Genomic DNA, 24,899 nt, shown 5'->3' with positions numbered 1-24,899 from the left:
ATTTATTTGTATCACTAGTTTTGCAGGGCTTTTACAGTCATAGTTATAAGATTGGAGCGCATAAAAAATTAAACATCTTGCTTCTTATTTGTTGTAATGCACAGGATATTTGTAGCAACTTTTTTTAGGTAAATAAAAGCTTAGAGAAAATAGATTAATTTTAAGGAGATTTAAACTGCCAAAAGAAAAAGCTGTCTGTCTGTCTGTCTGTCTGTCTGTCTGTCTGTCTGTCTCTCTCTCTCTCTCTCTCTCTCTGTGTGTGTGTGTGTGTGTGGTTTCTTTAACAGGTTAAGCATAACTAGCTTGCAGGAATTTCATGCTGCTACTGACATGACTCAATTGAGAAATGAAATCAGCAGATTTATTTATTTAAAGACATGTGTCTGGAACTCTCTAGAAATGTGGGTTACCATTATAAGGATAGTATTCTCTGCGAAGATGAATGCTTACCATGAAGTTGGTAATCTTAGAGGCAATTTTGAGCATTGAACAGATTGACACTTGTAGGCAATTAAAGGATATAAAAGATCAGGGTCACCGAGATAGGCCTAACATATCTTTCCAATGTCATGTAGGATTGTGACAAAGCAATGTCCAATTTCCCACTCAGAATTTGGATCAACCAATGTCTCTTAGCCCAACCTACCTCATTAGGTTGTTGTGAGGGTAAAATCCTTTTGTATACCCTAGCCTTAGTGCTCACTATATAATAAATACATTCTAGCTAATAAGTTCTGTGATAGTACCTCATTCTTTGATGCCAATGCACTGTACAACTTGATGGTCTCCTGTTAACTAGGGTTGAGGATTATGAAAGAGATCTGCAAGACACCAAGCAGGACCATCTTACCTGTTGTGTTTGCATTTGGCATACTTGACCCAAAGTCAGTTTATTTCTGTCCCTGTTGAGCCTTATCTGGTCTAAGGCTTTCATTCTCAGAGGTCTAGAATGAATATGAGGTATTATCCATTCTTGTGATATTTATCCTAAAGAGGTTAGTGTAAACTGTTTTAAGATTGAGTATTTGCAATTATTTACATGTGTGTGTGCTGCAAGAGCTGTAAAAATTGTTTCAAGACAATGTTAATTTTCTTTGAAAAATATATATTTTCCCCTCCAAATGGAAAAGTGAACATAGGCCAACTGGTTTTTTTTTTAAAGGAAGTGAATAGGCACTCGGTCTGTAGCAGCCATTTCCCTTCTGAAAGAAGATCCTCCTTTATTGGTCTGACATGTTAACCAGATATTGTTAGGACTGATGCTTGAAATCATGGAAAGAAGAAATCAGTTGAATAGGAAAAATTGTATAGTCTTTGGTTCACCAAACCATCTAGGTTATTAGGCAGGAAGGAAAGGGAAGGGAAGGGAGATGCATTTAGAGGGAAATCACGTACCTTTGTAATGGAAGAAAAATCATACAGTAACATCTTTACATAAAATGAACACATTGGTTGCATACTGAATTTCTTTCTGCCTTTATTTTTATTCCCATTTATTTTTTCTTGCTTTTAGTTTAAGAAAAACAGCAATCTGTATTTGGAGAAAATTATTTGGATTTCCAAACTTCTCTGTCAAAAACTTCAGTTGTGAAATTGGTAGCTCAGATTCATAATTTCCAATGTTAATGTAATGCTTAATGTTGCTGGTATCTTTTTTGCCCAGTGATTTGGTGCAATTTCTGGATGCAAATTACAGCATCCATGATGCCCTTAATTTTCCCACCATTTGGATTCACTGTAGTCCAGTCTACAGTACTGTTGTAGTTTAGAATAATAATATAGTTTATCTGTTGCCATTTTAAAAATAAAAGGGTCTTTAGGATAAGTAGTTTAATAGGTATATTAATGTCTTAATTGTTTATATGTAGTAACATACCACATGCATATCTTCCACGCTGCATATTTTGTTCTGTTCCTTTTGTGGAGAAACAGAAATATAGAGGCAGCTAGGCACGATTTCTGAAATGAACTAAGTAGCCAAATATTGTTCACAATAATGTCTTGCAGCAGATGATTCAGAGGAGGTACAAGAGCACACAAATTAAGTGGGAGAATTTGCTTCCATGTAGGAAATTCTGGAAATGTTACTGATTTGGATTGAATCCTAAAATAAAGAATGCTGTTTTTTTAAATTGTGCATTTGTTAACTCTTAATAGTTAAAGGATGTTTGTTCTATATGCATTCATTCATGATTTCTCTCTGAGAGACTTGTAAAAAAATTGAACTCAAATTTGAGAAGATTCAGTTCATTTATACCTGAGCACCCTTGTCAGAACAGTTATTGTTTCTTCTCTAATAAACTTCCAGTACGGCTCCACAAGCGTAGGTAAACGTAGTTACCATACTAGGTGAACCAAATAACTGCAGGATTTCCAGACTAAGGAAAGCAAATAAAAATGGCTTAAGCCCACATTTTTATGAATAGGTTGCTACATTGGATATGATCCATCTTGTTTCCTTTCTAGATTAAGAATTCTGAAAAAAGAGAATAGGGATTTGCAAAATCTGTAGAATACTATTGTTTCATTGTCCCAGCAATGAAGATGAAGAAAAAATATAATATTGCAAATGTACTAGCTAAGGGAAGCAACAATATTGTGACTTTTATCTTCTTCTATTTTTCAATGCAAACAAAATTAGTTGTTTTCCATCAGAAAACTATATTTTCATGTACTAATTAAAACCAAAAGGTTTTAATTTTAGGAGTAAAATACAATGTATATAATGTTGAATCCTGTGTCAGGTGACTTAACTACATCTCGGAAAATGTGCTTATTGTATTGCAGTAGCAAAAGTAATAATTAGGATTAGATGCAATAGTTTCTCCTTAAGGTAGATGACTGAGTGTATCGTCTTCCAGTAACACTTCTCTTATTAGAAAATATTTAGGACTGGCAACTCTCAGTTTATCTGAATGTCTAAAAGCCAGTACACCTGTATATGATATTGCCACCACCTTTTCCTAGTCTGTGCAAATTCTTTAACAAAAAAATGTGACTAGGTTGCCCTTCTATGTTTTTGGTGAATGAAAAAATGTATGACCTCAAATAAATTATTCTACTAAAATTGAAGTGACATTTACAATTGTGCTATTTTATTGCTTGATTTGATTTAACAGAATGATACACGTGGTATTTAACTCAAAGATGTAGGGCAAATTAACTTGCCTTCTGCAGTGCAAGAAATAAAAGAGAAACATACACACAAAATCCAAATAAGTATGATTAAGTATGCAAGAACAAAATAAAGACACAATATAGAAGAAGAATAGATGTTTTACAGAAGGTTAAATATATCTGTGCATTTTATCATTTTGGGAACTTCCTGGTGACTTGGTCTGGAGGAAGAATATTGATGAAACTAAATTAAATAATTATAGGAGAGAATAATTGTATATAGTATGTCTAATGAGAATCTTTTCCTGGGATTGCCACTTTTCTAAACAGTGTAAATGCAGTGTTTCATGGATCTGTACTTTAAATTCAATTTTTTTTAAGCATGTTACACTTAATGTTGGTGGAATGCTTCTTCCTGCACCACAAACCATCTTCCAGGATTACTATTAAAAACAGGTGACATATTCAATTTTGTCATCATGTATCTCTTGTGCATAGAAGGAAAACATCAGCTACATCACTATTCTTATGTCAACATCTGGCAGTGGGCTTAGTGCATGATTTCATACAGAGTAGACTTACATTGTTAAGGAAAGCAAACTTCTATCTTCTGTAACTTTTTATTCTTTCAACTGAACAATGTGGAGGAAAATAGCTTTAGTTCTTGACCTCCTTCCATCTCTGAATGCAGTGACTGATCTTACAATGAAACTGAATCTGTGCAATGTGATACCAAGGCATCATGTTAAGATAGTAATGCATCCTGCTTTCTTAAAATAAAATGGAGTCTGCAACAGGAACTAGAACTCTAAGAAACTGCTTAAATTGCCAAGTCTTCTAAAACAGAGGCAAACAGTTATGCAATGGGTATTAATGTGTTTGAAACAATTTTATTTATTGCACCTACAAAATAAAAAACTGTCTGTTTTTCCTCTTGACTTTTTAACTTCAAACATTTTTTTAAAAAAAAGAGAATGTGCTTAACCTCACTGTGTGGAATTCCTGCCTATATCTACAATTATATACAGTAGCTGCTTGTTTGACTGTGTATTTGACTACCTTAAAGTACAGAAAAGAATATTTAGATTTGCAGATACTCTGTTAAACAATTTGTTAATCTTTCTTTATGTGGAATGTTTTGAAACATTTATTATGCATTAAGCTTTGTAATTTTGTTTTCATCTAACATATATTTGAATTTAAGTATTTCAGATTTTAGTTCTGTTGCTCAGATCTGTGCCTTATGTCATAAAAATTATTCTCTCCCGTTCATTATTTTTTAAAAAATAAAATTCCAATATTCTTATCTTAAACTGTTTCTAATTTTCAGGTGTCCACCAATTTCTAATATTTTTTATCAAGATTAAAAAAAACTCTTCCAAAAATGCACCCTGACTCCTTGATCCAGTAATGTGCTAACTAGAACAAAGCATTCACAACAACTCATGACAACATCTCCTATTTTCAGCAGATATTCTGGAGAAGGGAAATGCACATTTTAATGTCTTGTAGCACAAAGATAATTTCTATAGGAGCAGGACATTTCAATTGACATTCATAAAGCACAGATGAAGTTAATTGGCATTCACTCTAATATTTAATATTGATATTAAATATATAGTACAAATTATGAAATCGCACCATTGAAAAAGAATGAAATGTTCTTCAGATGCTTTCTTGCATTATAAAGATGATTGAAGATAAGGATATAGATGATATAGATATAGATAAACTGGCACTTCCTAACCAATACTTTCTGTGGTCGCTTATAGTTTTGAAGGCATAAAGTTAGTGAAAATATCATTCAACACAACTTTTGTTCTGTAATAACACAGTCTCAACATGCAGTATACAAATACATTCTCCAATCTTTTTTAAAAAAACAACAACCTATCAAACCTCTTTATACCCCCTTCCAATTTCCAAAATAAGGGCTTCAGCATGATTCTCAGCTTGACCTTGTGGAGATCTTTCTCTGCAGTAAATATGGAAATGTGGAAAAAAGAATATGTGTGTCCTCTAATGAATGGATAGTGTTGTCTAAGATGAGTCAATTAGTGTGATGATTGGGTTATTTCATATCAGAACCTGTCAAGACAGGCAGGTAATCACATTTATGAAGGAAGAGAGAAACTGACGGAAATCCTGTTCTGGCAAACCCATATAGGAGGAGAGGGATGAAAGAAAATATCATTTAAAAAAAAACAAAATGGAAATTTGCCCTTGAAATAATGTCTGATGAATAAACAAGGCAGTATCCTTCAACCCAAATCTCCTTGTGTTTAAAAATGTTGTGATTTTGTACTCGGGAATGTTGCTATGGTATCTTGTAATATGTAGGCTGAGTGGCTTGCATTGAGATTTATAGCCAGCAGCATAAATTGCTTCACTTTTTTTTCTACATGTATTTTTTTTCTACATCTGCAGAGCAATAACTATGTTCATTTTAAAACTGAAGAAGGCTTTAATCAGGATGAATTTTCCATAAGAGGATTTTGTTTGCACACTATATTGGGCACAGAGAGGGCAACCTGCAATCCTAAGACCATATGCAGCCTCTGGATATCATGTACCAGATCGTAGTGCCTGGTCCTTTCTCTAAAAATGATGGTAAACATTGGCAATGACATTTCCATTATTTCGAAATGGAAACAAGGGAAAGAGGAATATAAATCCTAAAATAGCTTTGAATGTAATTCAGAAACACCAAATCTGTCTGTCCATCCCCAAACCGGGGAAAAAGAAAATTCTAGTTTTGTGCAGAAATGTGAAAAGGATCAATGCCATGTCTCACATTGCCCCAACGATTCTGGACTTTGGCCTCTTACCCCCAAATCAGTGGTGGGATTCAAATATGTGAACAACCGGTTCTCTTTGTGGATGCTGCTTCCGGAAGTCCATTCTGGGCCTGGGCAAGAAAAAATTAGCTACCGGTTCTGCCATACTGGTGCGAACTGGCTGAATCCCACCACTGCCCAAAATGCTAAGGGTGCCTCCTTGTTTCTGAACAATATTCTGTCTGAAGAGAAGATCTATATATTGCATTCTTAGTGGAGGTTTTTGTACTATTAATAGAAGATCTTCATATTCTTTGGGAATACAGTGATTACTGTATGAAAACCATGATTCTCAGAATCATGTTACATGAATGCTACCTAGTCCCTTTGTGGAAGAGTCAGATAAAGATTATTTTTGGGAGTGGATTTTTCATTAAATTACCAGTTTGCTGTCTGTTTGGTCAAATTTAAGTTTTGAATTGAATTTTGTTACAATATTACTATAAGCAACAATAAGTAAATTAACTCCACATTGTGAGGTAAACATTGGTTGAAAATTAGTTTAGGATGTTATCACCAGAGTTTAATTCTCCTAATGTATATGGATTTCCCGCTGTCTTTTTTCAGGGATATGGTGGTGGGGTTTAATTTCCCAGTCTAGCCTACAGACCTTATTTTTTCTGATGGTTTCTTACCCAAATACTAATCCTACTAGTTTCTTAGATCAGCTCAAGTCAGTAAGATATTCTATTCCCTGGGGCAAAATACCTGGATTGTCAAAAAAAAAAGGAAAGAAAACAAAACTCTTGCATTTAAGAAGAGAGCTAGTATCCTGAGCCAAGGGACAACAATACATAAGTGGAATCTTTTCCCCACATTTATTCTAGTGAACCTGACCTGGATTTTCCAGACAAACAAAATGAAAATTCTTAGGAAAGGTGTCTGGGGGTGTGTGTGACTGAATTTATATAAGTCTAGAAAAATGGCTGCCTTTGTGGGCATGGCAAGTCACACAAAAAAGCATTTAATAAAAAGTGAATTCTTTCAAATATTATATCTCCCATCTTAGTGGGCTAAGTAAGTACTTGCTAGAGCCTGGTGTCTGGCGTTATAGTACACTACTTCCCCATTTAATTATTTGATTAGATTTTTTTTTAAAAAAAAGCATGGAGTTTTGTAGGCACAAGAGAAACTGCTAGGATCACATTGTTGACATGCATGCCACATTGCCCAATCTTGATCTAAAACACAGCATCATTTTCTTGGCTATCTTGCTCATTCTTGGTTGCAACTGGCAAAGGAGCAAAAGGTGAAAAAACTATAATTGTGCTGTCTGTAACCTTATGTTTTAAACCCGAACCAGCCTCCCTTCCATGGGGCCATCAAGACCATTACGGATAACTGTAATGGAGGTGCGGAATATGAAACCGCAGATCAGAGTAACCTTATATGCATATTCCCAAACTTTTGGGGGGGGGAACACACACTGAAAATCCTACTGCCGCCCAGAAATGTGACAAGGATCTACGCATATTTATCAGTTTTCTTAATGTGATAGTTAATTGCTTTTTCCAAATTTGTTTTTCTATTATAATCTTGCAATTTGCTTAGTATTAATTTTGGAATTTCCTCATTAAATCTGATATGTTTCTTAATTTGTAGAGGATTTTTAAGAGTACCAATAACATTGAACAGAGTTTCTGCATCCCACTGGAAGATCCATTAGTGAGCAATTTTCTTCATTCTTTCAGTGCTGCTTGAATAAATCTCTGCAGGCATGTTGCTAAATTATTTAAATTATTTACAATGCCATGCACCACATTTCTCCAGATGGAAATTTATTTTAAGTGGCAAGTTACAGTATTTTTTTCTTTTTTGTTTCTGGTAATTGGTAGCATATCAAAGCAACATAGTCTGGGGAAATGCTTGAGAAATGTAGAATACCGGTTTCATCAAGAATGCATCTGTACATTTAGTCGTGCTTCCGTGAGTTTGTTTCTAAATTTAATTCTGAAATATATCATTTTCAGAGCCAACTGATGGCAAGTAAAACAGGAGTAAGTCAAATCATAGGATTTTAATTCTCATTACTGTGCAATTGAGTCATATTTAGTAATCTAAGATATTCCAAAAGAGCTTTCAAGAAGGACCATCTCCAAATAAACAATGTATGAATGGATTGTAGCAACAAGAATATCTGCAATATATCTTTTGGCCTCCAAGCTAGTTTTCTGCTGTCAGTAACTAAATACACGCACAGAGTAGGAAAAATGACTAGAGTGTACGTGTTAAAGCATTGCTTTTCCTCATCTTGGTGCTTTCCCTGACCTCCCCCCCCGCCTCCAAATTCACAATGTCTTGAGTCTGTTTTTAATTGAGAAGAAATCAGAATGTGCATTAATGTATCTTTGATCCTTTAAAAAACAAAACAAATCCAAGTTGCTGTGATAAAATGTATCCAACGTTTACAGGATAAAATTCACTGTGATAGGTCTTTGACCTATTTATGTATCATAAGAATGCTAACTAAATTCCATTCATTTCAGTAGTTCTAAAGAAGGTGCTGAAATCTAAAATGCAAATGTGAATTTCATAACTATGCAGGTCTGTACATATATTCTTTAACTTGTTAGAAATCTTCTTGGAGCAATCTAGACAAGATGCAGGTTACATATATAAAGAATAACAGTGATTCACCCCAATGCCAGTAACTTTAGAGATACACCCTTTATTAAATGCTGCTTCAAGGAATTTATCTGAAGTAGAACTTGGCTCTGATTATCCTGACAACACAAGAGAACACTGCCATCATAATCTCCCACTACAAAACAAAACAAAACAAACCAGATGAAGCAAACAATTGCATAATCCAAAATTTGTGAAGGCAGGTTTTATTTCTAGTAAAATCAGTAAAAGAAATATTTCATTGAAAAATAAATTTAGGTTGAATAAAATAAGACTTCTGCTCTTGCAAGATTTAGTTTGATTGGATTAAAATGAATTGATATGGCTGTCTTAATTTCAACAATAATTTGTTTTCCAATCTTCTTGCTATAGCACAGATAATTATCAGAAAGTACATTTCTTTGAAACAAATTGTGCCAATACACTGCATATATTTGGTGATATGTTGACTTGCAAGGTAGTCTCTGAATTAATGAATCTAACTTGTATAGAACATTATAAGCATGCTTGAACCAAAATTCAGTTTTGCAATTATGGCAGATTGGTCAAAATGTGCAAATTTAGATGACTTTCCTTATTATTAAAGCAAGGAATGTTGCATGTTCATAGATACAACCAAGGCTAATGCAGTCTACGCCTCTTTTGTCTTACTAAAAGTGTTGCATGAAAACCTTGCTTGATCAAAAACAGATTAGGCAGTAAGGCTTAAACTCGTGGTCCCATTTCACAATGTCTCTAGCAGTTAAGAGATTGTGTATTCAAATGTAAGGAAAGTCAGTGGTAAAGAACATGAATTAACAAAAGAAAGAAAAGAAAGAAAAATAAGTATGTGGCATGTCTGTAAAACTAAAAGGAGAAAGATGTAATACAGGTTGTCATTGACTGTTTAGTGACCATTCAAAGTTACAATGGCACTGAAAAAAATGACTTATGACTGTTTTTCACACTTATGATCCATGGTCACATGATCAAAATTCAGACTCTTAGCAACTGACTCATATTTATGATGGTTGCAGTGTCCTGGGGCTATGTGATCACCTTTTGCGACCTTCTGACAAGCAAAGTCAATAGGGAAGCGAGATTCACTTAACAACTTCAGTGATTCACTTAACAACTGTGGCAAGAAAGGTTATAAAATGGGGTAAAACTCACTTAAAATTGTCTCAATTAGAAACAGAAATTTTGGGCTCAATTGTGATCATAAGTCGAGGACTATGTAAATGAAAGTGGTCTGACTTTGCTATACAGTTGATGCCATGTGGTTGGCTGATAACCTGAATGATTTCCCCCAAATATTAGAAATTGTATCCATGCAGTGAATAGCATGGATTAGAAAATTAAATTATTGGCAGGGAAATAAAGTATTTACAAGTTATACATAAATGGTGAAAAATTAAACCAACTAGATGAATTTGTATATGCTGGCAGAATGTTTATTAAGACAGAAAAATGGAAAAAGAAATTTTAAGATGTGCAAATACTTATAGAGACATACTCTGTTTCAAAGAATGAATTTTTATTGAAAGCAGTGAAAATGGCTATGTGCTTCTTTCCACTTTGTTATTTGGAAATGACAGTTAGACATGTCAGGAGAAACATAAAGGTAAATTAAACACAATGGAAATGGGGTAATTAAGAACTGTGTGTGTTTGAAAAAGAAGAAATAGGTTCGAGGATTTATTGATGTTAAATGACTGTTGATTGAATGATTTGTGTAAAAGAAATGCCGTGATGTGGTTTGAAGAGAAAAAATGTCACAAGGAGGGAAAGGCTGAGAAAGTTATGACTTGATGATGAGCCCCCCCCCAAGAAAATGAGAGGTGAGAATTTTAAAAGACAAAAAAAACAGTATATAAAGTGCCATAAAGTCATAGCACAAACAAGGATGATTTGCAAGGCTGACATTGTACAAATGGTGTCATAATTTTAGCTAGCTTTCCTTTAATTCCTTTAATTTTTCTTATCTTATAGCTTTAATATTTTAACTGATTTGTGACCTTTCCTGCACTTTATGTAAGTTTGATTATCCTGGAAGGAGTAGTGATATGTGTGTGTGTGTGTGTGTGTGTGTGTGTGTGTGTGTATGTATTTATGAATTCTCTTGAAATCAGTTTTAAAAACTGTTTCTCTTTACTATACCTTCATACTATTGATTTATGACAGTTCTCATTTTAACTGCATGGCATGCAAGTTACCATAAAGGAAAGATTTTCAAAGGTGAAATCTACTTAACAAGTAAAATAATTAATTTTCACTCATTTGTTTGAACCTTTCTCAAATAGATCTTCCCCCCCCTTCCACCTCCATTTCTTTAAAGTTGGGTTGCTAGCTTGATCCTATTTCTTCAGTTTCAATTAGTTCCAGAAAAGTAGACCCTCAAGCAAACAATTCATTTTTGAATCTCTAATATGTCTAAATTACTATGTTTTAAAACTTCCCCCACTTACAATTGGAGGAACATTGATGGGAGAGATATACATTGAATCCTTTGATAAATACATTTTGCAGCTGCTGTGGGGAAAAATATAACATTTCCCCAGCCTTTAATTTCTTAATTTTTGTGGATTTGATTCCCCCTCACCCAAACTTTGAGTTTTGTAGATTTGACTTAATCTCACTATTATCTTTATTTTTATATGAAAGAGCAGAGCATTCTCCTATATAATAAGACCAGTGAAATACTGTGGACGTAGTATATTTAGACTTTAGTAAGGCATTTGATAAAGTAGACCACAACCTACTCCTTGGTAAGCTAGAAAAAGGTGGAATAGACAACATCACCACCAGATGGATCTGTAGCTGGCTGGCAAACTGTACTCAATGAGTAGTCCTCAACAACACCACATCCACATGGAGAGAAGTAAACAGTGGGGTACCACAAGGTTCCATCTTATGCCCAGTACTCTTCAATATCTTCATCAATGACTTAGATGAGGGAATTGAAGGGGAACATCAAATTTGTAGATGACACCAAACTGGCAGGAGTAGCCAACATCCCAGAAGACAAACTCAGGATCCAAAAAGATCTTGACAGCTTAAACAATGGGCCCTATCCAACAAAATGAGTTTCAGTGTGGAGAAAAAGTTTTACATTTAGGTAGGAAAAATCAAAGGTACAAGTACAGATTGGCTTAAAAACAGTAACTGTGAGAGGGACCTTGGAGTCCTAGTGGACGATCCCTTAACCATGAGCCAGCACTGTGCAGCAGCAACCAAAAAAGCTAATACAATCCTGGGTTGTATAAACAGAGGCATAGAATAAAGATCACGTGAGGTATTAGTACCATTTTATAAAACCCTAGTAAGACAACACCTGGAATACTGCAGCCAATTTTGGTAACCATATCACCAAAAGGATGTTGAGAGTTTAGAAAAAATTCAGAGTAGAGCAACTAAGATGATCAAAGGCTGGAGACTAAAACATTCGAAGAACGGCAGGACTTGGGTTTGGCTAGTCTAAAGAAAAGAAGAAATAGGGGAGACATGATAGCAGTGTTCCAGTATTTGAGGGGCTGCCACAAAGAAGAGGGAGTCATGTTATTCACCAAAGTACCAGAGGGCAGGACAAGAAAGAATGATTGGAAACTGATCAAAGAGAGAAGCAGCCTGGAATTAAGGAAAAACTTCCTGACAGTGAGGACAATTAACCAGTGGAACAGCTTGCCCTCAGAAATCGTGGGTGCTCCATCACTGGAGATTTTTAAAAAGAGGCTAGACAATCTCTTGTCTGAGATGGTATAGGTTCTCCTGCTTGAGCAGGGGGCTGGACTAGAAGACCTCCAAGGTCTTTTACCCCTTTGATTCTTCATCCCATTAAAGGCAGTAGAAAAAAATGAATCAAATAAATGAGAAATTGATTCATTTTCTTCCAGAACTTCTTTGCCTAAATTGTTTTTTATTTTCAAAGCTAAAAGGATCCAGTGAATTTGGTTTATTAACTTTATTTCCATTCATAATTTAATAAATAAATATATCCCTGCACTAGGTAAATGCTTTAAAAATAATTTTCTGACAGTCCTGTTCTGACTTGTAATGTTAGTTTCTATATATTGATATATTATTTCCTAAGTGTTTGGGTTTTATTTCATTTGTTTAATATCTGCTACTGTTTTGGCATATTAAATAAACTATATTTTGCTACCTTCATAAAAGATGCCAAACAAATTACAATAAAATTACGTTTTGTACAGTATATATTAGTGTTTTTTTAATTTTACTTTAATAGGAATCCACAGGAGCCTTATAAACAAAGGGCAATAGCTGCTGTATGACTGAACACCAAAATGCTACTCTGAAAGCAAACTCTAGACTAATGGCATAATTGTATAATGCACAATAATCATTGAAATTTTTTGAGAGTAGGATGATAGTGTTTTTTAAATCATAAAGTTATTAAGTCATTGTTGCCCATTGTTGAATTTGGTAGCCTTAGAAATCAAAGAGATAATTTCAGCTGTTTGAGACAATCAATCTACATAGTTCTGATTGTGTCCAAATAATTTTTATTCTGAACCTGAGTTTGTTTGCATTATATTCATAATACATCTTAGCATTTTTAAAATGGAATAGATTCAGATAGCACAACTAGTTGTTCTGGTGGAAAAATGAGGCCTATATGATTCCTTATTATCATTTCACCTTTGTCTTTTAAAAAAAACAAAGATCCTAAAACTTGGTCTCAGGTGGAAATGAATACATATGAATGTTTAATGTGATATATATATATATATATATATATATATATATATATATATATCTAGATATAGATATAGATATGCTTGGAAATGGGATTTTATTTCTGTCTATGCCTCAGGGGATGGCATTGTGCAAACGCCTTTCATGCTAAGAGTTTCACGAGCAAGTGTCTATGACATCCTGTTTTATCCATTTGGCAATAAACTGCAGTGAATATACAATAGAAATGTCTGTAGAATAAAAAAAATATGAAGGCCTTGTTCACTTTATGTATTTTTGAAAATAATGTCAGTACTGGTTCATGGATATGTGAAATCATGCTTAACTTTGAGGTTATATTAGATGCTATTAAGTAGAAATTCACTGGGTAAATCCAAAACTAAGCAAACTCTTTTGCTCTTGACTAGTGTTCTGGAGAAAGAAGTTCAAAGCTCTTAGTTTGGATTTTCAGCTGTAATAATAGAAGGATGTACATTGGAACTGTTATCTTAATATTATAGGACTCTGATTTTTTTGCTTTAACATGTATTTCCTCCAAAGAAGGAATGAAGCATGTGATTGTTCATATATGCAAGGCAATGCATTTGGTGCTATACTGTGCATGTTGTGAAACTGATACAGAAAAGGTTTTTATAGTTTTACAAAGCTGGTTCCCACTGATGTGCTCTAAATATTTGCAGGAAGGTATTCTTTATTTCTTATCACCTTTGTGATGTCCTAGTACTCCATAATTCTGATGTCATTTTGTAAGAAATGAATAATTTGGAAATTTATACATTTTACTTCACTTTTTTTTCAAATATATTAAAGAACATATATGGCCTTTTTTTCCATTTTCAATGCAAGAATAAAAAGATTCAACAAAGATACAAGGACAGATTCAACATGTTTTTTAATTAAGTGGAGAAAGAATTAATCTAAATTGATCTCATTGATTTAAATCAAATACACTTATGACTGTACCACCTGGCTTTTAATTAATTTTAGAGGTTGGTATAGATAAAGTATAATTAAAGCCCATTGTGAGTTATAGAAAATGTGGCTAAGGAAATAGCAACTTTTAAGAAGTAGGGTTTCTAGAATTGGAAATATAGTTATAAATTCTGCCCATTCTTTAAAGTTCCAACAAAATATGGGGCACTTTACCCCATGATAAAGAAAATGTGTTTGACATAAATTTGTGGCATAAAACAATTTGTCATAAAGAGATTGCCTTTTAAGAAAATAAAAAGGCCAGTGAATATTAACCAATGTATTAAGAGACAAGCCAGAGATAGAAAACATTTTGAACTACTTTGTTTAGAATTTTAACAGGATGTTATGGGTACGCTCACAAAATGGCTATCATAGGAGCATAAGGTTACCAAAACACCCATTTCTCAGAGGAAAACTAGTGAATTTCCTACTCTAGATCTACTCTTAAGATACTCCTGTTAGTATATGTTCACCTGTTTCCTACTCTCAAACAAATCATTATGTTATGGACCCACTTTTTTTCCCCCAAGAATCATGCAAAGGGCTGTTACTTATGAATTGGCAAGCCAGTTTCCAAAATTTTATTAAAACTATAACAGAATTTTAGTATGCCAAAAAAGGTCTTGTGGATGTATTGGTGTTCCCAACCCCAGCCTTAATGTTTCATGGATTTCATCTAATGAAGTAAATTCTGATTCATGAACTTTTCCTCCATCGTAAATTGATTAATTTTTGAATGTCACAAGGCTCTTTATTAATCTGTTTGGCAGTAGAATAGCATGTTCGTCCTTTAGAGATTGTTACAAGTATAAAAAAATCAGTGTATCAGATGTTTCTCATATTAATTCATTCACTGACTCAAACACAAACCTTCTTTTGCAGGGCTTTTCAACCGGTGGTACGCGTACCATTGGTGGTGTGTTGGCACGTGGCAGGTGATACACATATGATGGGTTGAAAAGCCACTGTAAAAAAAGTGTAAAAGTAGATGAGGTGAAGCGGTGGCAGTGGGAGCTGGAGCTGCGGTGGGAGAGTCAGCTGGAGCTGCGTGAGGTATTGCCGGGACTCTGCTGAGAGCCCAGGATCGGTGCACGCAGTTCCTGTTGATCGGCAGTGGCCTTGGGGATGGCAGGCAGCCACACGCAGTCTTAGGGCGGAGATTCAGCGGAGATGCGTGAGGTTTGCCTGGGTTGTGCTGAGAGCCCAGGATTGACGTGCGCAGCTCCAGCTGATTGGCGGTGAGTCCAGAATCTTTTGCCTCCCACCCTTGGCCATGCCTCTTTCTCCTTGAGCCTCCTGCCTCCACCCATTTGCCTCCAGCGTTCCTCCTTAGAGCAGCATGCGATTGCTGATAGGGGATTGCAGGGCCTTGGGAGGGGTGCGACTTCTGCGGTTGAAGTGGGGGCATGTCGGGGTGCTATTTGGCTATCCCCCTGAAAGATTCCCTAAACTTAAAACAGCTTTTGGGTGGCAAGTTACCCAGCACGAGGGGCTCAGAAGAAAGAGATGCCAGCAATGCTAATTCCCAAGAACGAGGGGCCCAGCGGCAGCTACAAGTAGGGGAAGCAGAGAGGGAGGGAGGGGCAAAGAAAGGAAACCAAACCTGATTGACAGGGAATATAGTAACCCTGCCCCCACTCTGCAGAGGACAGATCCCCATCATCATTTGTTTGTTTCAAAGGAAGGAAAAGAGGGGCTTTGGATCTGTGGGGGGGCGCAAAGGTGAATGGTGATGGCACGTGGCTTCTGGCATTGGTGAGACGTGGTCTTTTTAAAAGAGCAAAACGAGGCAAAAAATAAAAATCCCCCACTTCACCCCACTTCATCCGCTGGATGCGGATGTGATCTTTTTTTTCTTGTTCAGAAGAGACACTCTTCTGTTTTAACCTTTTTTCATTGTCGTTTTTGGAGTTTTCATCCTGCTTTCATGACAGGGCAGCATTTGGGGGGGGGGTGAAGCTGCCCCCTTTCCCCCTCCAAGCCACAGCTGAGCAAGACACCTGCCTGCCCACCCGGCCGTGCCCAGATGCAGCAAGAGATGGCTGGAGCTGCAGGGCTGTCCGGGCTCAGCAGAAGCGCCAGGATCAGCACTGGGTTCCAGTTGATCGGTGCTTCTGCAGGGCTGTCAGGGCTCAGCAGAAACATCAGGATAAGCACTGGGCTCCAGCTGGTTGGCACTTCTGCAGGGCTCAGCAGAAGTGCCAGGATCAGCTGGAGCCCAGCGCTTATCCTGATGTTTCTGCTGAGCCCTGACAGCCCTGCAGAAGCACTGATCAGCTGTCAGGTCTCAGCACAAGCGCCAGGATCACTGCAGGAAGGAAGGAAGGAAGGAAAGAAGGAAGGAAGGAGATGGGAATGAGAGGCAGGGAAATGAGGGGAGGAAGGAAGGAAGGAAGGAAGGAAGGAAGGAAGGAAGGAAAGAAGGAAGGAAGGAGATGGGAATGAGAGGCAGGGAAATGAGGGGAGGAAGGAAGGAAGGAAGGAAGGAAGGAAGGAAGGAAAGAAGGAAGGAAGGAAGGAAGGAGATGGGAATGAGAGGCAGGGAAATGAGGGGAGGAAGGAAGGAAGGAAGGAAGGAAGGAAGGAAGGAAGGAAGGAAGGAAAGAAGGAAGGAAGGAGATGGGAATGAGAGGCAGGGAAATGAGGGGAGGAAGGAAGGAAGGAAGGAAGGAAGGAAAGAAGGAAGGAAGGAAGGAAGGAGATGGGAATGAGAGGCAGGGAAATGAGGGGAGGAAGGAAGGAAGGAAGGAAGGAAGGAAGGAAGGAAGGAAGGAAGGAAGGAAGGAGATGGGAATGAGAGGCAGGGAAATGAGGGGAGGAAGGAAGGAAGGAAGGAAGGAAGGAAGGAAGGAAAGAAGGAAGGAAGGAAGGAGATGGGAATGAGAGGCAGGGAAATGAGGGGAGGAAGGAAGGAAGGAAGGAAGGAAGGAAAGAAGGAAGGAAGGAGATGGGAATGAGAGGCAGGGAAATGAGGGGAGGAAGGAAGGAAGGAAGGAAGGAAGGAAGGAAGGAAGGAAGGAAGGAAGGAAGGAAGGAAGGAGATGGGAATGAGAGGCAGGGAAATGAGGGGAGGAAGGAAGGAAGGAAGGAAGGAAGGAAGGAAGGAAGGAAGGAAAGAAGGAAGGAAGGAGATGGGAATGAGAGGCAGGGAAATGAGGGGAGGAAGGAAGGAAGGAAGGAAGGAAGGAAGGAAGGAAGGAGATGGGAATGAGAGGCAGGGAAATGAGGGGAGGAAGGAAGGAAGGAAGGAAGGAAGGAAGGAAGGAAGGAAGGAAGGAAGGAAGGAAAGAAGGAAGGAAGGAAGGAGATGGGAATGAGAGGCAGGGAAATGAGGGAAGGAAGGAAGGAAGGAAGGAAAGAAGGAAGGCAAGGAGGGAGGGAAAAAGGAAGGAAATAACCCCCTCCCCTTGATGGTAACCACAGTGCTAATGTGGCCCTCAATGAAATTGAGTTTGACACCCCTGATATAAAAAGTTGTTAAGTGAATCTGGTTTCCCCATTGACTTTGCTTGTCAAAAGGTTGCAAAAGGGAATCACATGATCTTGAGACACTGCAGACATCATAAATATGAATCAGTTGCCAAGCACCTGAATGTAAATCACATGATCCTAGGAATGCTGAAATGGTCATAAGTGTGATAAATGGCCATAAGTCACTTTTTTCACTTACTAAGCAAACTGTTGTGAAGACTACATGTACTTTAGCACTTTTTTCCTTTTTTTTTTGGTCATCAAGTTTTTGACACCTTGCTAGGCGGTGGTGTAGGTGGTACTCGGATATTGCCATATCCTAAAAGTGGTACAATGGTTCAGTTTAGAAGAAAGCTGTCACCCTTAAAAGATTGCAGGATTTCCTGTTTTATTTGAGATAAGATTAAAGAAGTTTTAGAATTCTTTACAGTTTTGCATTCCAGTTGACCTAAATATCTAGAAAAGCTAGGGATAATGGATGAAACAAACTCATTTAAGGTAGCTAGCATATCCTTTAGCCGCTGTATTTTCCATTAAGGAAACAAAGTATCATATCTTAGTGAATAAAGTCAGTCAATATATACAATAGGCTTCTTTTACCCTCTTGTAATAGAACAACCAAATGTGTTACTATGTTAGGATTTTTCTGCACTTTTGGTAAGACTGATGCTGTTTGTCACAAACAATAAGGATTCTGGGAATATCTGAGTTCTGTATCTTTATCTTGTCAGTAAACCCCCCCCCCATCTTAATTTTTAGAGCTATATACATGGCAGTATCTGCTCTGAACTTAGGCAGCAGGCTCTAGATAACTATGGTAGACTTTGGATTCTATTCTATTCTATTCTATTCTATTCTATTCTATTCTATTCTATTCTATTCTATTCTATTCTATTCTATTCTATTCTATTCTACTCTACTCTACTCTACTCTACTCTACTCTACTCTACTCCTACCCTATTTTGATTTTGGATGGGGGAATTGGACATGATATGTTTCTGTTGTAGTCTGTAGTTTGCTGGCAAATCCTAAATAAACAGAGTAATAGTTATGCCCTTGTTGGTTAATGGCTGAGTTTATAAAGCATGTCATTTTTACTTTAACATTGTTTGCTAACAATGAAACAGTGGAACCATCTGTCAGTAAACAAAGAGGTGTAATAAGAATAAATTAATTCCACTTCACATGCAAGATACCTTGTTAAATGACCCCCTAGAGAACAATGCCAGAACTACTAAAACTCATATTTATTCAACTGAAGAATATAATAGTATATTTGGAAGCCCAGAGAGAAGAAATTGAAGTGTATATTAACTGCTCAATTATTCCCTTGTATTATAAAGCAAAACAATCTTATGCATACTTCAACACTGATCTAATAGTTAAAATTTGCATCAGCTCACTTTATTTCAAGGTAACACTCCAATTTTCTATACCACCTTACCTCCTTTTTCTGTATGTGAACTGAGCTGTAGTATTATGTTGCATTATGGTTTGTTAAAGAACTTTTGCTAACATTTCTCAATTTTAGAATACATAGTTGTATTTAAATTAGGTTCAGAGCAGATGCAGAAACTGCCTGGACAAATCCCTGAGGTTTCTTGGTAAAGTTTTTCATAAGTGGTTTGCCATTATCTCCTTCCTAGGGTTGAGAGAAAGTGAGTAGCCCAAGATCATTCAGCTGGCTTTGTGCCTAAGGTGGGACTAGAACTCAAGGTCTCCCAGTTTGTAGCATGATGCATTAACCACTATACCAAACTGATTTTCATTAAAATATATAGAAAATTCTAACTATGTGCTTCTAGTGAAAGAAGGAAATGTCAGTATGGTTGACTTCTCCAACATATTCATGTTTAGTAAAAGTATTGCTCTGCTACTACTTAAACATTACTTACTGTTTTGGAGGTCCATAAAGCTGTTCAGCCAGCCATGCCTGAAAAAGCTCATAAGCCTAGTACAATAAATAAACCAACAATTGGAAAAAAAAAACAGACCTAAGTCCTGTTTCTATCCTGTTTCATGATATCACCATGCTACTTTCATGCCTCTTCAGCTTCGATCAGTCCCAGCCAGAATTGTCAATGATTATGAATGTTAAATTTTAAAATAGGTGTCTTCAGGTTGCCAACCCCATATTTAAATCATATTGCAATGAATACTACAGCCCAATAGTATGAACTCCTGCTCCAAAATTATGCCCTATTTAATGAGTAAGTGATGCCCAGCTAACATTCTTAGGGCTTGAACTTAAGAACAGGTTAATTACAGGAGAAGCAATTGCTTCATTTTTTTGTTATTCTTCTCCATTTGATATACTTTCTATATTGGAAGGGTTAGGGTTAGGATTATTTCTAAGGAAGTGTGGATTTTAAGGCCTTTCTTTCATTCTGATGAATTATTTTAAGACTTACAAGATATCAAAGTCAACAGAAAGAATCACACCTTATTGAATAATTACTTATCACTCTCTCTGATCTTGCAGTCAGGTCAAAAGTCAAAATTATATGCTAAGTTATTTTTTAGCTTTCCAATAATCAGTACTGATTTGTTCTTTAACAAGGAAATGCTGTTGTACTTTTATATAAACTTTGCTTTTAAATTCCCAGTTAAATGTGCTGTATCTGTTACATCTACGTATATCTGTTTTGCTCTCATTTCTCTTCAACCTCTTTGCACACAGTGCAAATATATATATATTAGGGGAAATGCAACTCATCTTCAATCAGTGCAACTGTGTGCAAAGAGGTTGAAGAGAAATGAGAGCAAAACACACACACATATATATATATACACCTATTGATGATCCTTTTGATCAAAGTGGTCAAGGATTGGATGTGAATTTGGATTGTTTTGGATATACTGCAGAAATATATCCCAAATGTGGAGTAACTGCTTCCTTTGAGAAACATTACTTCCTTCTAAAGCCCTTCTTCAGAAATGTGCAGTTCCCAGGACTCCATGAGTGCCTCCTGATAAAGGAGTTTGCATCCACAACTTGAATCTGAAGTTTGACATTCAAAAAAAGATCATTTGTCTTTATATGCTTTTTAAAAAGAATGAAGTTGGGCTTGAGTAATTTTTTTCTCTTCTTGCATGTACCATTTCTGGTTAATGCTGGGTTTTAAGTTCAGTAAGTTCAAGATCTTATTCTTTGAGGCAAGAGTTTAGTATTCATTCTGTGGTCAGAGACTGCAATTTTTAAAATAATATTTTTAATAATATTTTTCATCATTGGTTTATTTTATTTTATTTTTTTTTTTGCTGCTTCAGATGTGCTAAGACTTGATCCATCTTACCTGTTTTGAAATAGTTGGGAATTATACTCTTGATTTGAGGGGAAGCACTCTGGGGCCACAAAAAAAGGTGCTTAGCATTATGTATGCCCCACAAAATGCTTTCTGGTGGTTTCCAGCTAGTGTAATATAATGCTTTGGATCATACTGTTCAAGCAAAAATTTATTTTAACCGTTAAAACTTTTCCCTAGCTTGATTCAAGCAACGATGGGGATTGGTTTTGTTTTTATCTACCACCTGACATAATCTCGGAGACCTTTCCAAGGAGCACAATTCATGCATTCAGCTACACATTTGATGAGGGCTGAAGGCATATAATTAGGGGTCAGAGTGAATAGCACCTGTGCAACTGGCCGCCTCATTTGTTCCTGCTTTAAAACAGCTTTCCCCAAGCTGATAATTTTCAAAAGTGTTTGAAATTCTCATACGATGGCTTTCTTACTCAGTGCTGAGTGTATAGTTGTAGTTTTAACACAATTGGAAGGCACATGGTTGGGGAGAACTGTTCTGAAGTATATGTGGTGATGGGTATTGAAGCCCTTGTGCATGGTTTTTCTTTTCAATTCCTGCATTTCGGTGAGGATATTATTTTGGAAGCAAAAAGAAGATAATTTTTATTCTACAATTTTAACACTTGTGTCATTCTGATATAGATAAAAACCTCACAACTTGCTTTAGAACAACAAATAAACAATAGTCAGCTATATTCAGATAATGTGATTTGATCACATCTGATCTTTGGGAATCTTTTGGTTTACAACATAGAAATCCTTTTCAAAAGGGTGAAGGATCGGATCAAAGCTTAACATTTACCAACCAAAAGAATCCTAAAAGGATTTTGACAAATTGTGCACTTAGGAATGGATAAGATATAGTATTTCTCCCATACCAAAGCTCAGCAATTTGTTACAATTTGTTTTTTAGAAACACAAGGGAATAGTGGTAATGCACTTAATCTGCTCATATCTGATAATATTGATTTTTAGGTTATGATGATCTAATGAAATTAGTGTATTTCCTCTTGCATTTGATTAGTTTACTACTGCACATAAACACTGCATGTACATTTTCTTTTGTGATTATTTGCAAAGGAGTAAGCTTGTTGGTGGAAAGGGAGGTGGAAACTGGAGGACAGAAAAAGTTAGGAATCTTTTCGGTTAAATAAGCAGCAGTGAGAATTCTTGGCTCTATTTGAACCTCTATTGGGGACGTTTAGTGGCACATTGTATCAACTGTTACATACCTGGTTAGGATATGCTTTTTTTTTTACAACATAGCAGTTAATCTCATCTGGGGAGGACTTAAACATCTGCCGCATGATTGTGACTGGCTTAGTGGCAGACAATCTGAAATAAAGTTTCTGACTGGCCTAGTGTGCAGAATATTATTCATAATGAATCTAGAAGCACTGAGCACTGTACATTTTATAGTAATGTTCTTAGTCATCATAGTTGTCAGAAAGTCCTAAGAATATATGACCAAACCTAAAACCGTAAACAATACTGTACAAACGGCTTAGAATAAGCAACGGTAAATTGATTTTGAATTAAGTATCCATTGTGTCAATTTGTCCATTGAACATATCTGCTCAACTAGGCAGTACTTTGCAGTAATTTAGGAATAGGTTCTCAAAGCTACTTTTTAGCTACAATTAATAGCAGTGGATCTTCTGCATATACTCTGGGTGCTCTGTCATACAAAGTGCCTACTTCTTCTCCAAAATATGATTTCCCCAACAACTTCAGAAGATTGTACATCAGAGACCTGAGACTTACAGAAGCTATCATATTTGTTTATGAATTGTCTCCAGTGCAGAAGTCTTCCAAAATGTTTCCAGAATTCCCTAAAATTGCACTATTAAAAGAACAAATTGGCATTAAATCAAGATATGAGTCCTTGATGATTTTTGGCAATAAGTGAAACAATTTGTTTAAGGCAAACATAGCCTCAACATACCTTTTGTAAAAAGAAAAGAAAGTCATTACAGTCAGACAGCAAAATTTACAGTTCATGGTGGCCCTTGCAGAACGACATAATATATAGCTCCTGGCTGTCAAATGGTTGTCACCTTGCTCCAATGTCATCTTACAGCTGCAATGGAGTATACTGCATTATTCTGAAGATCAGATATTAGCTTAGTAAAATATGTGTTGGTGTGAGCAGATTCTTAAGTTAGGCTTGCTTATGGTTTGTTATTAAACTTATTATATCATCTTCTACCAAGTTTGCCTTTCTCAGTATTCAGAATCAGAACCAGAATAGAGCAGGAAGGGAGCTTGGAGGTCTTCTAGTCCAGCCCACTGCTCAAGTAGGGGAACCTATACCATTTCAGACAAGTCTTTTCTTCAAAACCTCTAGTGATGAAGCACCCACAACGTCTGAAGGCAAGCTGTTCCACTGGTTAATTGTTCTCACTATTAGAAAGTTTCTTTTTAATTCCAGATTGCTTCTCACCTTGATTAGTTGTTTGTTATCTTTTGTTTTAGAATGTAACAAAGACAGTGGAAGAAGCAAAACCTAAACCACCTACTATCCAAGAACTGAAAGAAATGATTAGCAATTACAACGCCAAAGTCAACAATTGTTTGCTGATGAAGTTGGTTGGTATTGCAATTTTGGATATTTCCTACTTTTGTTGTGGTGGCTCTTAAAACTATTTTCCCTTTCAGCATTTATGATGGGAAGCTTGCTTAAGTTCTGGGGGAACCAATCTGTCTATTACTCTAGGAGCTACAGTAAAAGGTGGACATCCCCATCTTTAATAATTGAAACAACAAATCCTGTCTTCTGTTAATTGGCATTGTCTATAAAAAGAAGGGACGCAGTGGCTTATGGGTTAGGACGCTGAGCTTGTCGATCAGAAGGTCGGCAGTTTGGCGGGTTGAATCCCAAGTGCCGCGTAACAGAGTGAGCACCTGTTACTCGTCCCAGCTTCTGCCAACCTAGCAATTCGAAAGCACGTAAAAATGCAAGTAGAAAAATAGGGACCATTGCGATGGGAAGGTAACAGCATTCTGTGCGCCTTTGGCGTCTAGCCACATGACCATGGAAGACGTCCTTGGACAAACGCTGGCTCTTCGGATTTGAAACGGAGATGAGCACCGGCCCCTAGAGTCGGAAACGACTAGCACGCATGTGTGGGGGAACCTTTACCTTTATAACAAGAATGGCTGTGTTTACTAGGATGTGCAACAATTTGGATTCAAAGGCAAAACAAATTATGCATGCAGCATATATTTGCAATTTCTTCTTCAACCAAATGCCTCTTTTCCTGGGATCATCCTGTAGTTGCAGGACCAGCTGTAGAATATCATGAAAAAGTGTGATAGCTTTAAGGAGTGCTGTGTATGTCCTTGCAGCTTTTGAACCACATTTTGCCTTCAAATATGAAGTGTTGCACAGACCTAATGTTTACTTTCTGAACTTTGATAAGAAGAATGGCCAGACCAGCTGAACTATCTAAAGTAAAAATGCTGGTGTTTTATGTGTGACTATTAAGTAAATGATTGTCAAAAACAGCTTTTCTCACATCTTTCCTCCCTTCTCATCTGGCACCTTCAGTCATATGATGAGCGTTAGGACCACATTGGGTGTTTGCATGATTTGCATTTGGATTTTCTGTTATTTCATGGATCCCTTATAAGATGTATATTCCATATGGACCTTTGGATAGGTTTCTGCTAGTCTGCAACAGAGCATAGCAGGAGACCACCTTAATGAGGAACTCATCCAATGAGTTTTTTTAGCCTGGCTTTCCTGGGTTCCTTGCACCCACTTCTCTTTATACTAGGACACTGCATTGCATGGCTTACACAATTCCTAAAAAGCAACTTTTTGCCATTGTCGGCAATGGGGTGGGCGTGGTTTCGCTATGATGCATCTGGC

General features: G+C 36.7%; 1 protein-coding gene across 3 annotated transcripts in view; it reads left to right on the top strand.

Moving 5' to 3' along the window:
- Positions 1-24,899, top strand: part of RASSF5 (Ras association domain family member 5) — a 76,035-nt gene that overhangs the window by 44,006 nt on the left and 7,130 nt on the right. For all 3 annotated transcript variants that reach the window (XR_014492084.1, XM_083359275.1, XM_083359276.1), the window contains one exon: positions 23,501-23,614. Coding sequence is in view for 2 of the 3 variants with exons in the window: in XM_083359275.1 (XP_083215401.1) it covers positions 23,501-23,614 (114 nt within the window). In the remaining variant the exon portion in view is untranslated. The remainder of the gene's footprint in view (positions 1-23,500; positions 23,615-24,899) is intronic.

Source organism: Vipera ursinii (assembly GCF_947247035.1).
Source record: "Vipera ursinii genome assembly, chromosome: 3".
Taxonomy (NCBI): Eukaryota; Metazoa; Chordata; class Lepidosauria; order Squamata; family Viperidae; genus Vipera; species Vipera ursinii.
The sequence above is the reverse complement of the archived record's forward strand: the minus strand, read 5'-3'. Positions and strand labels throughout refer to the sequence as shown.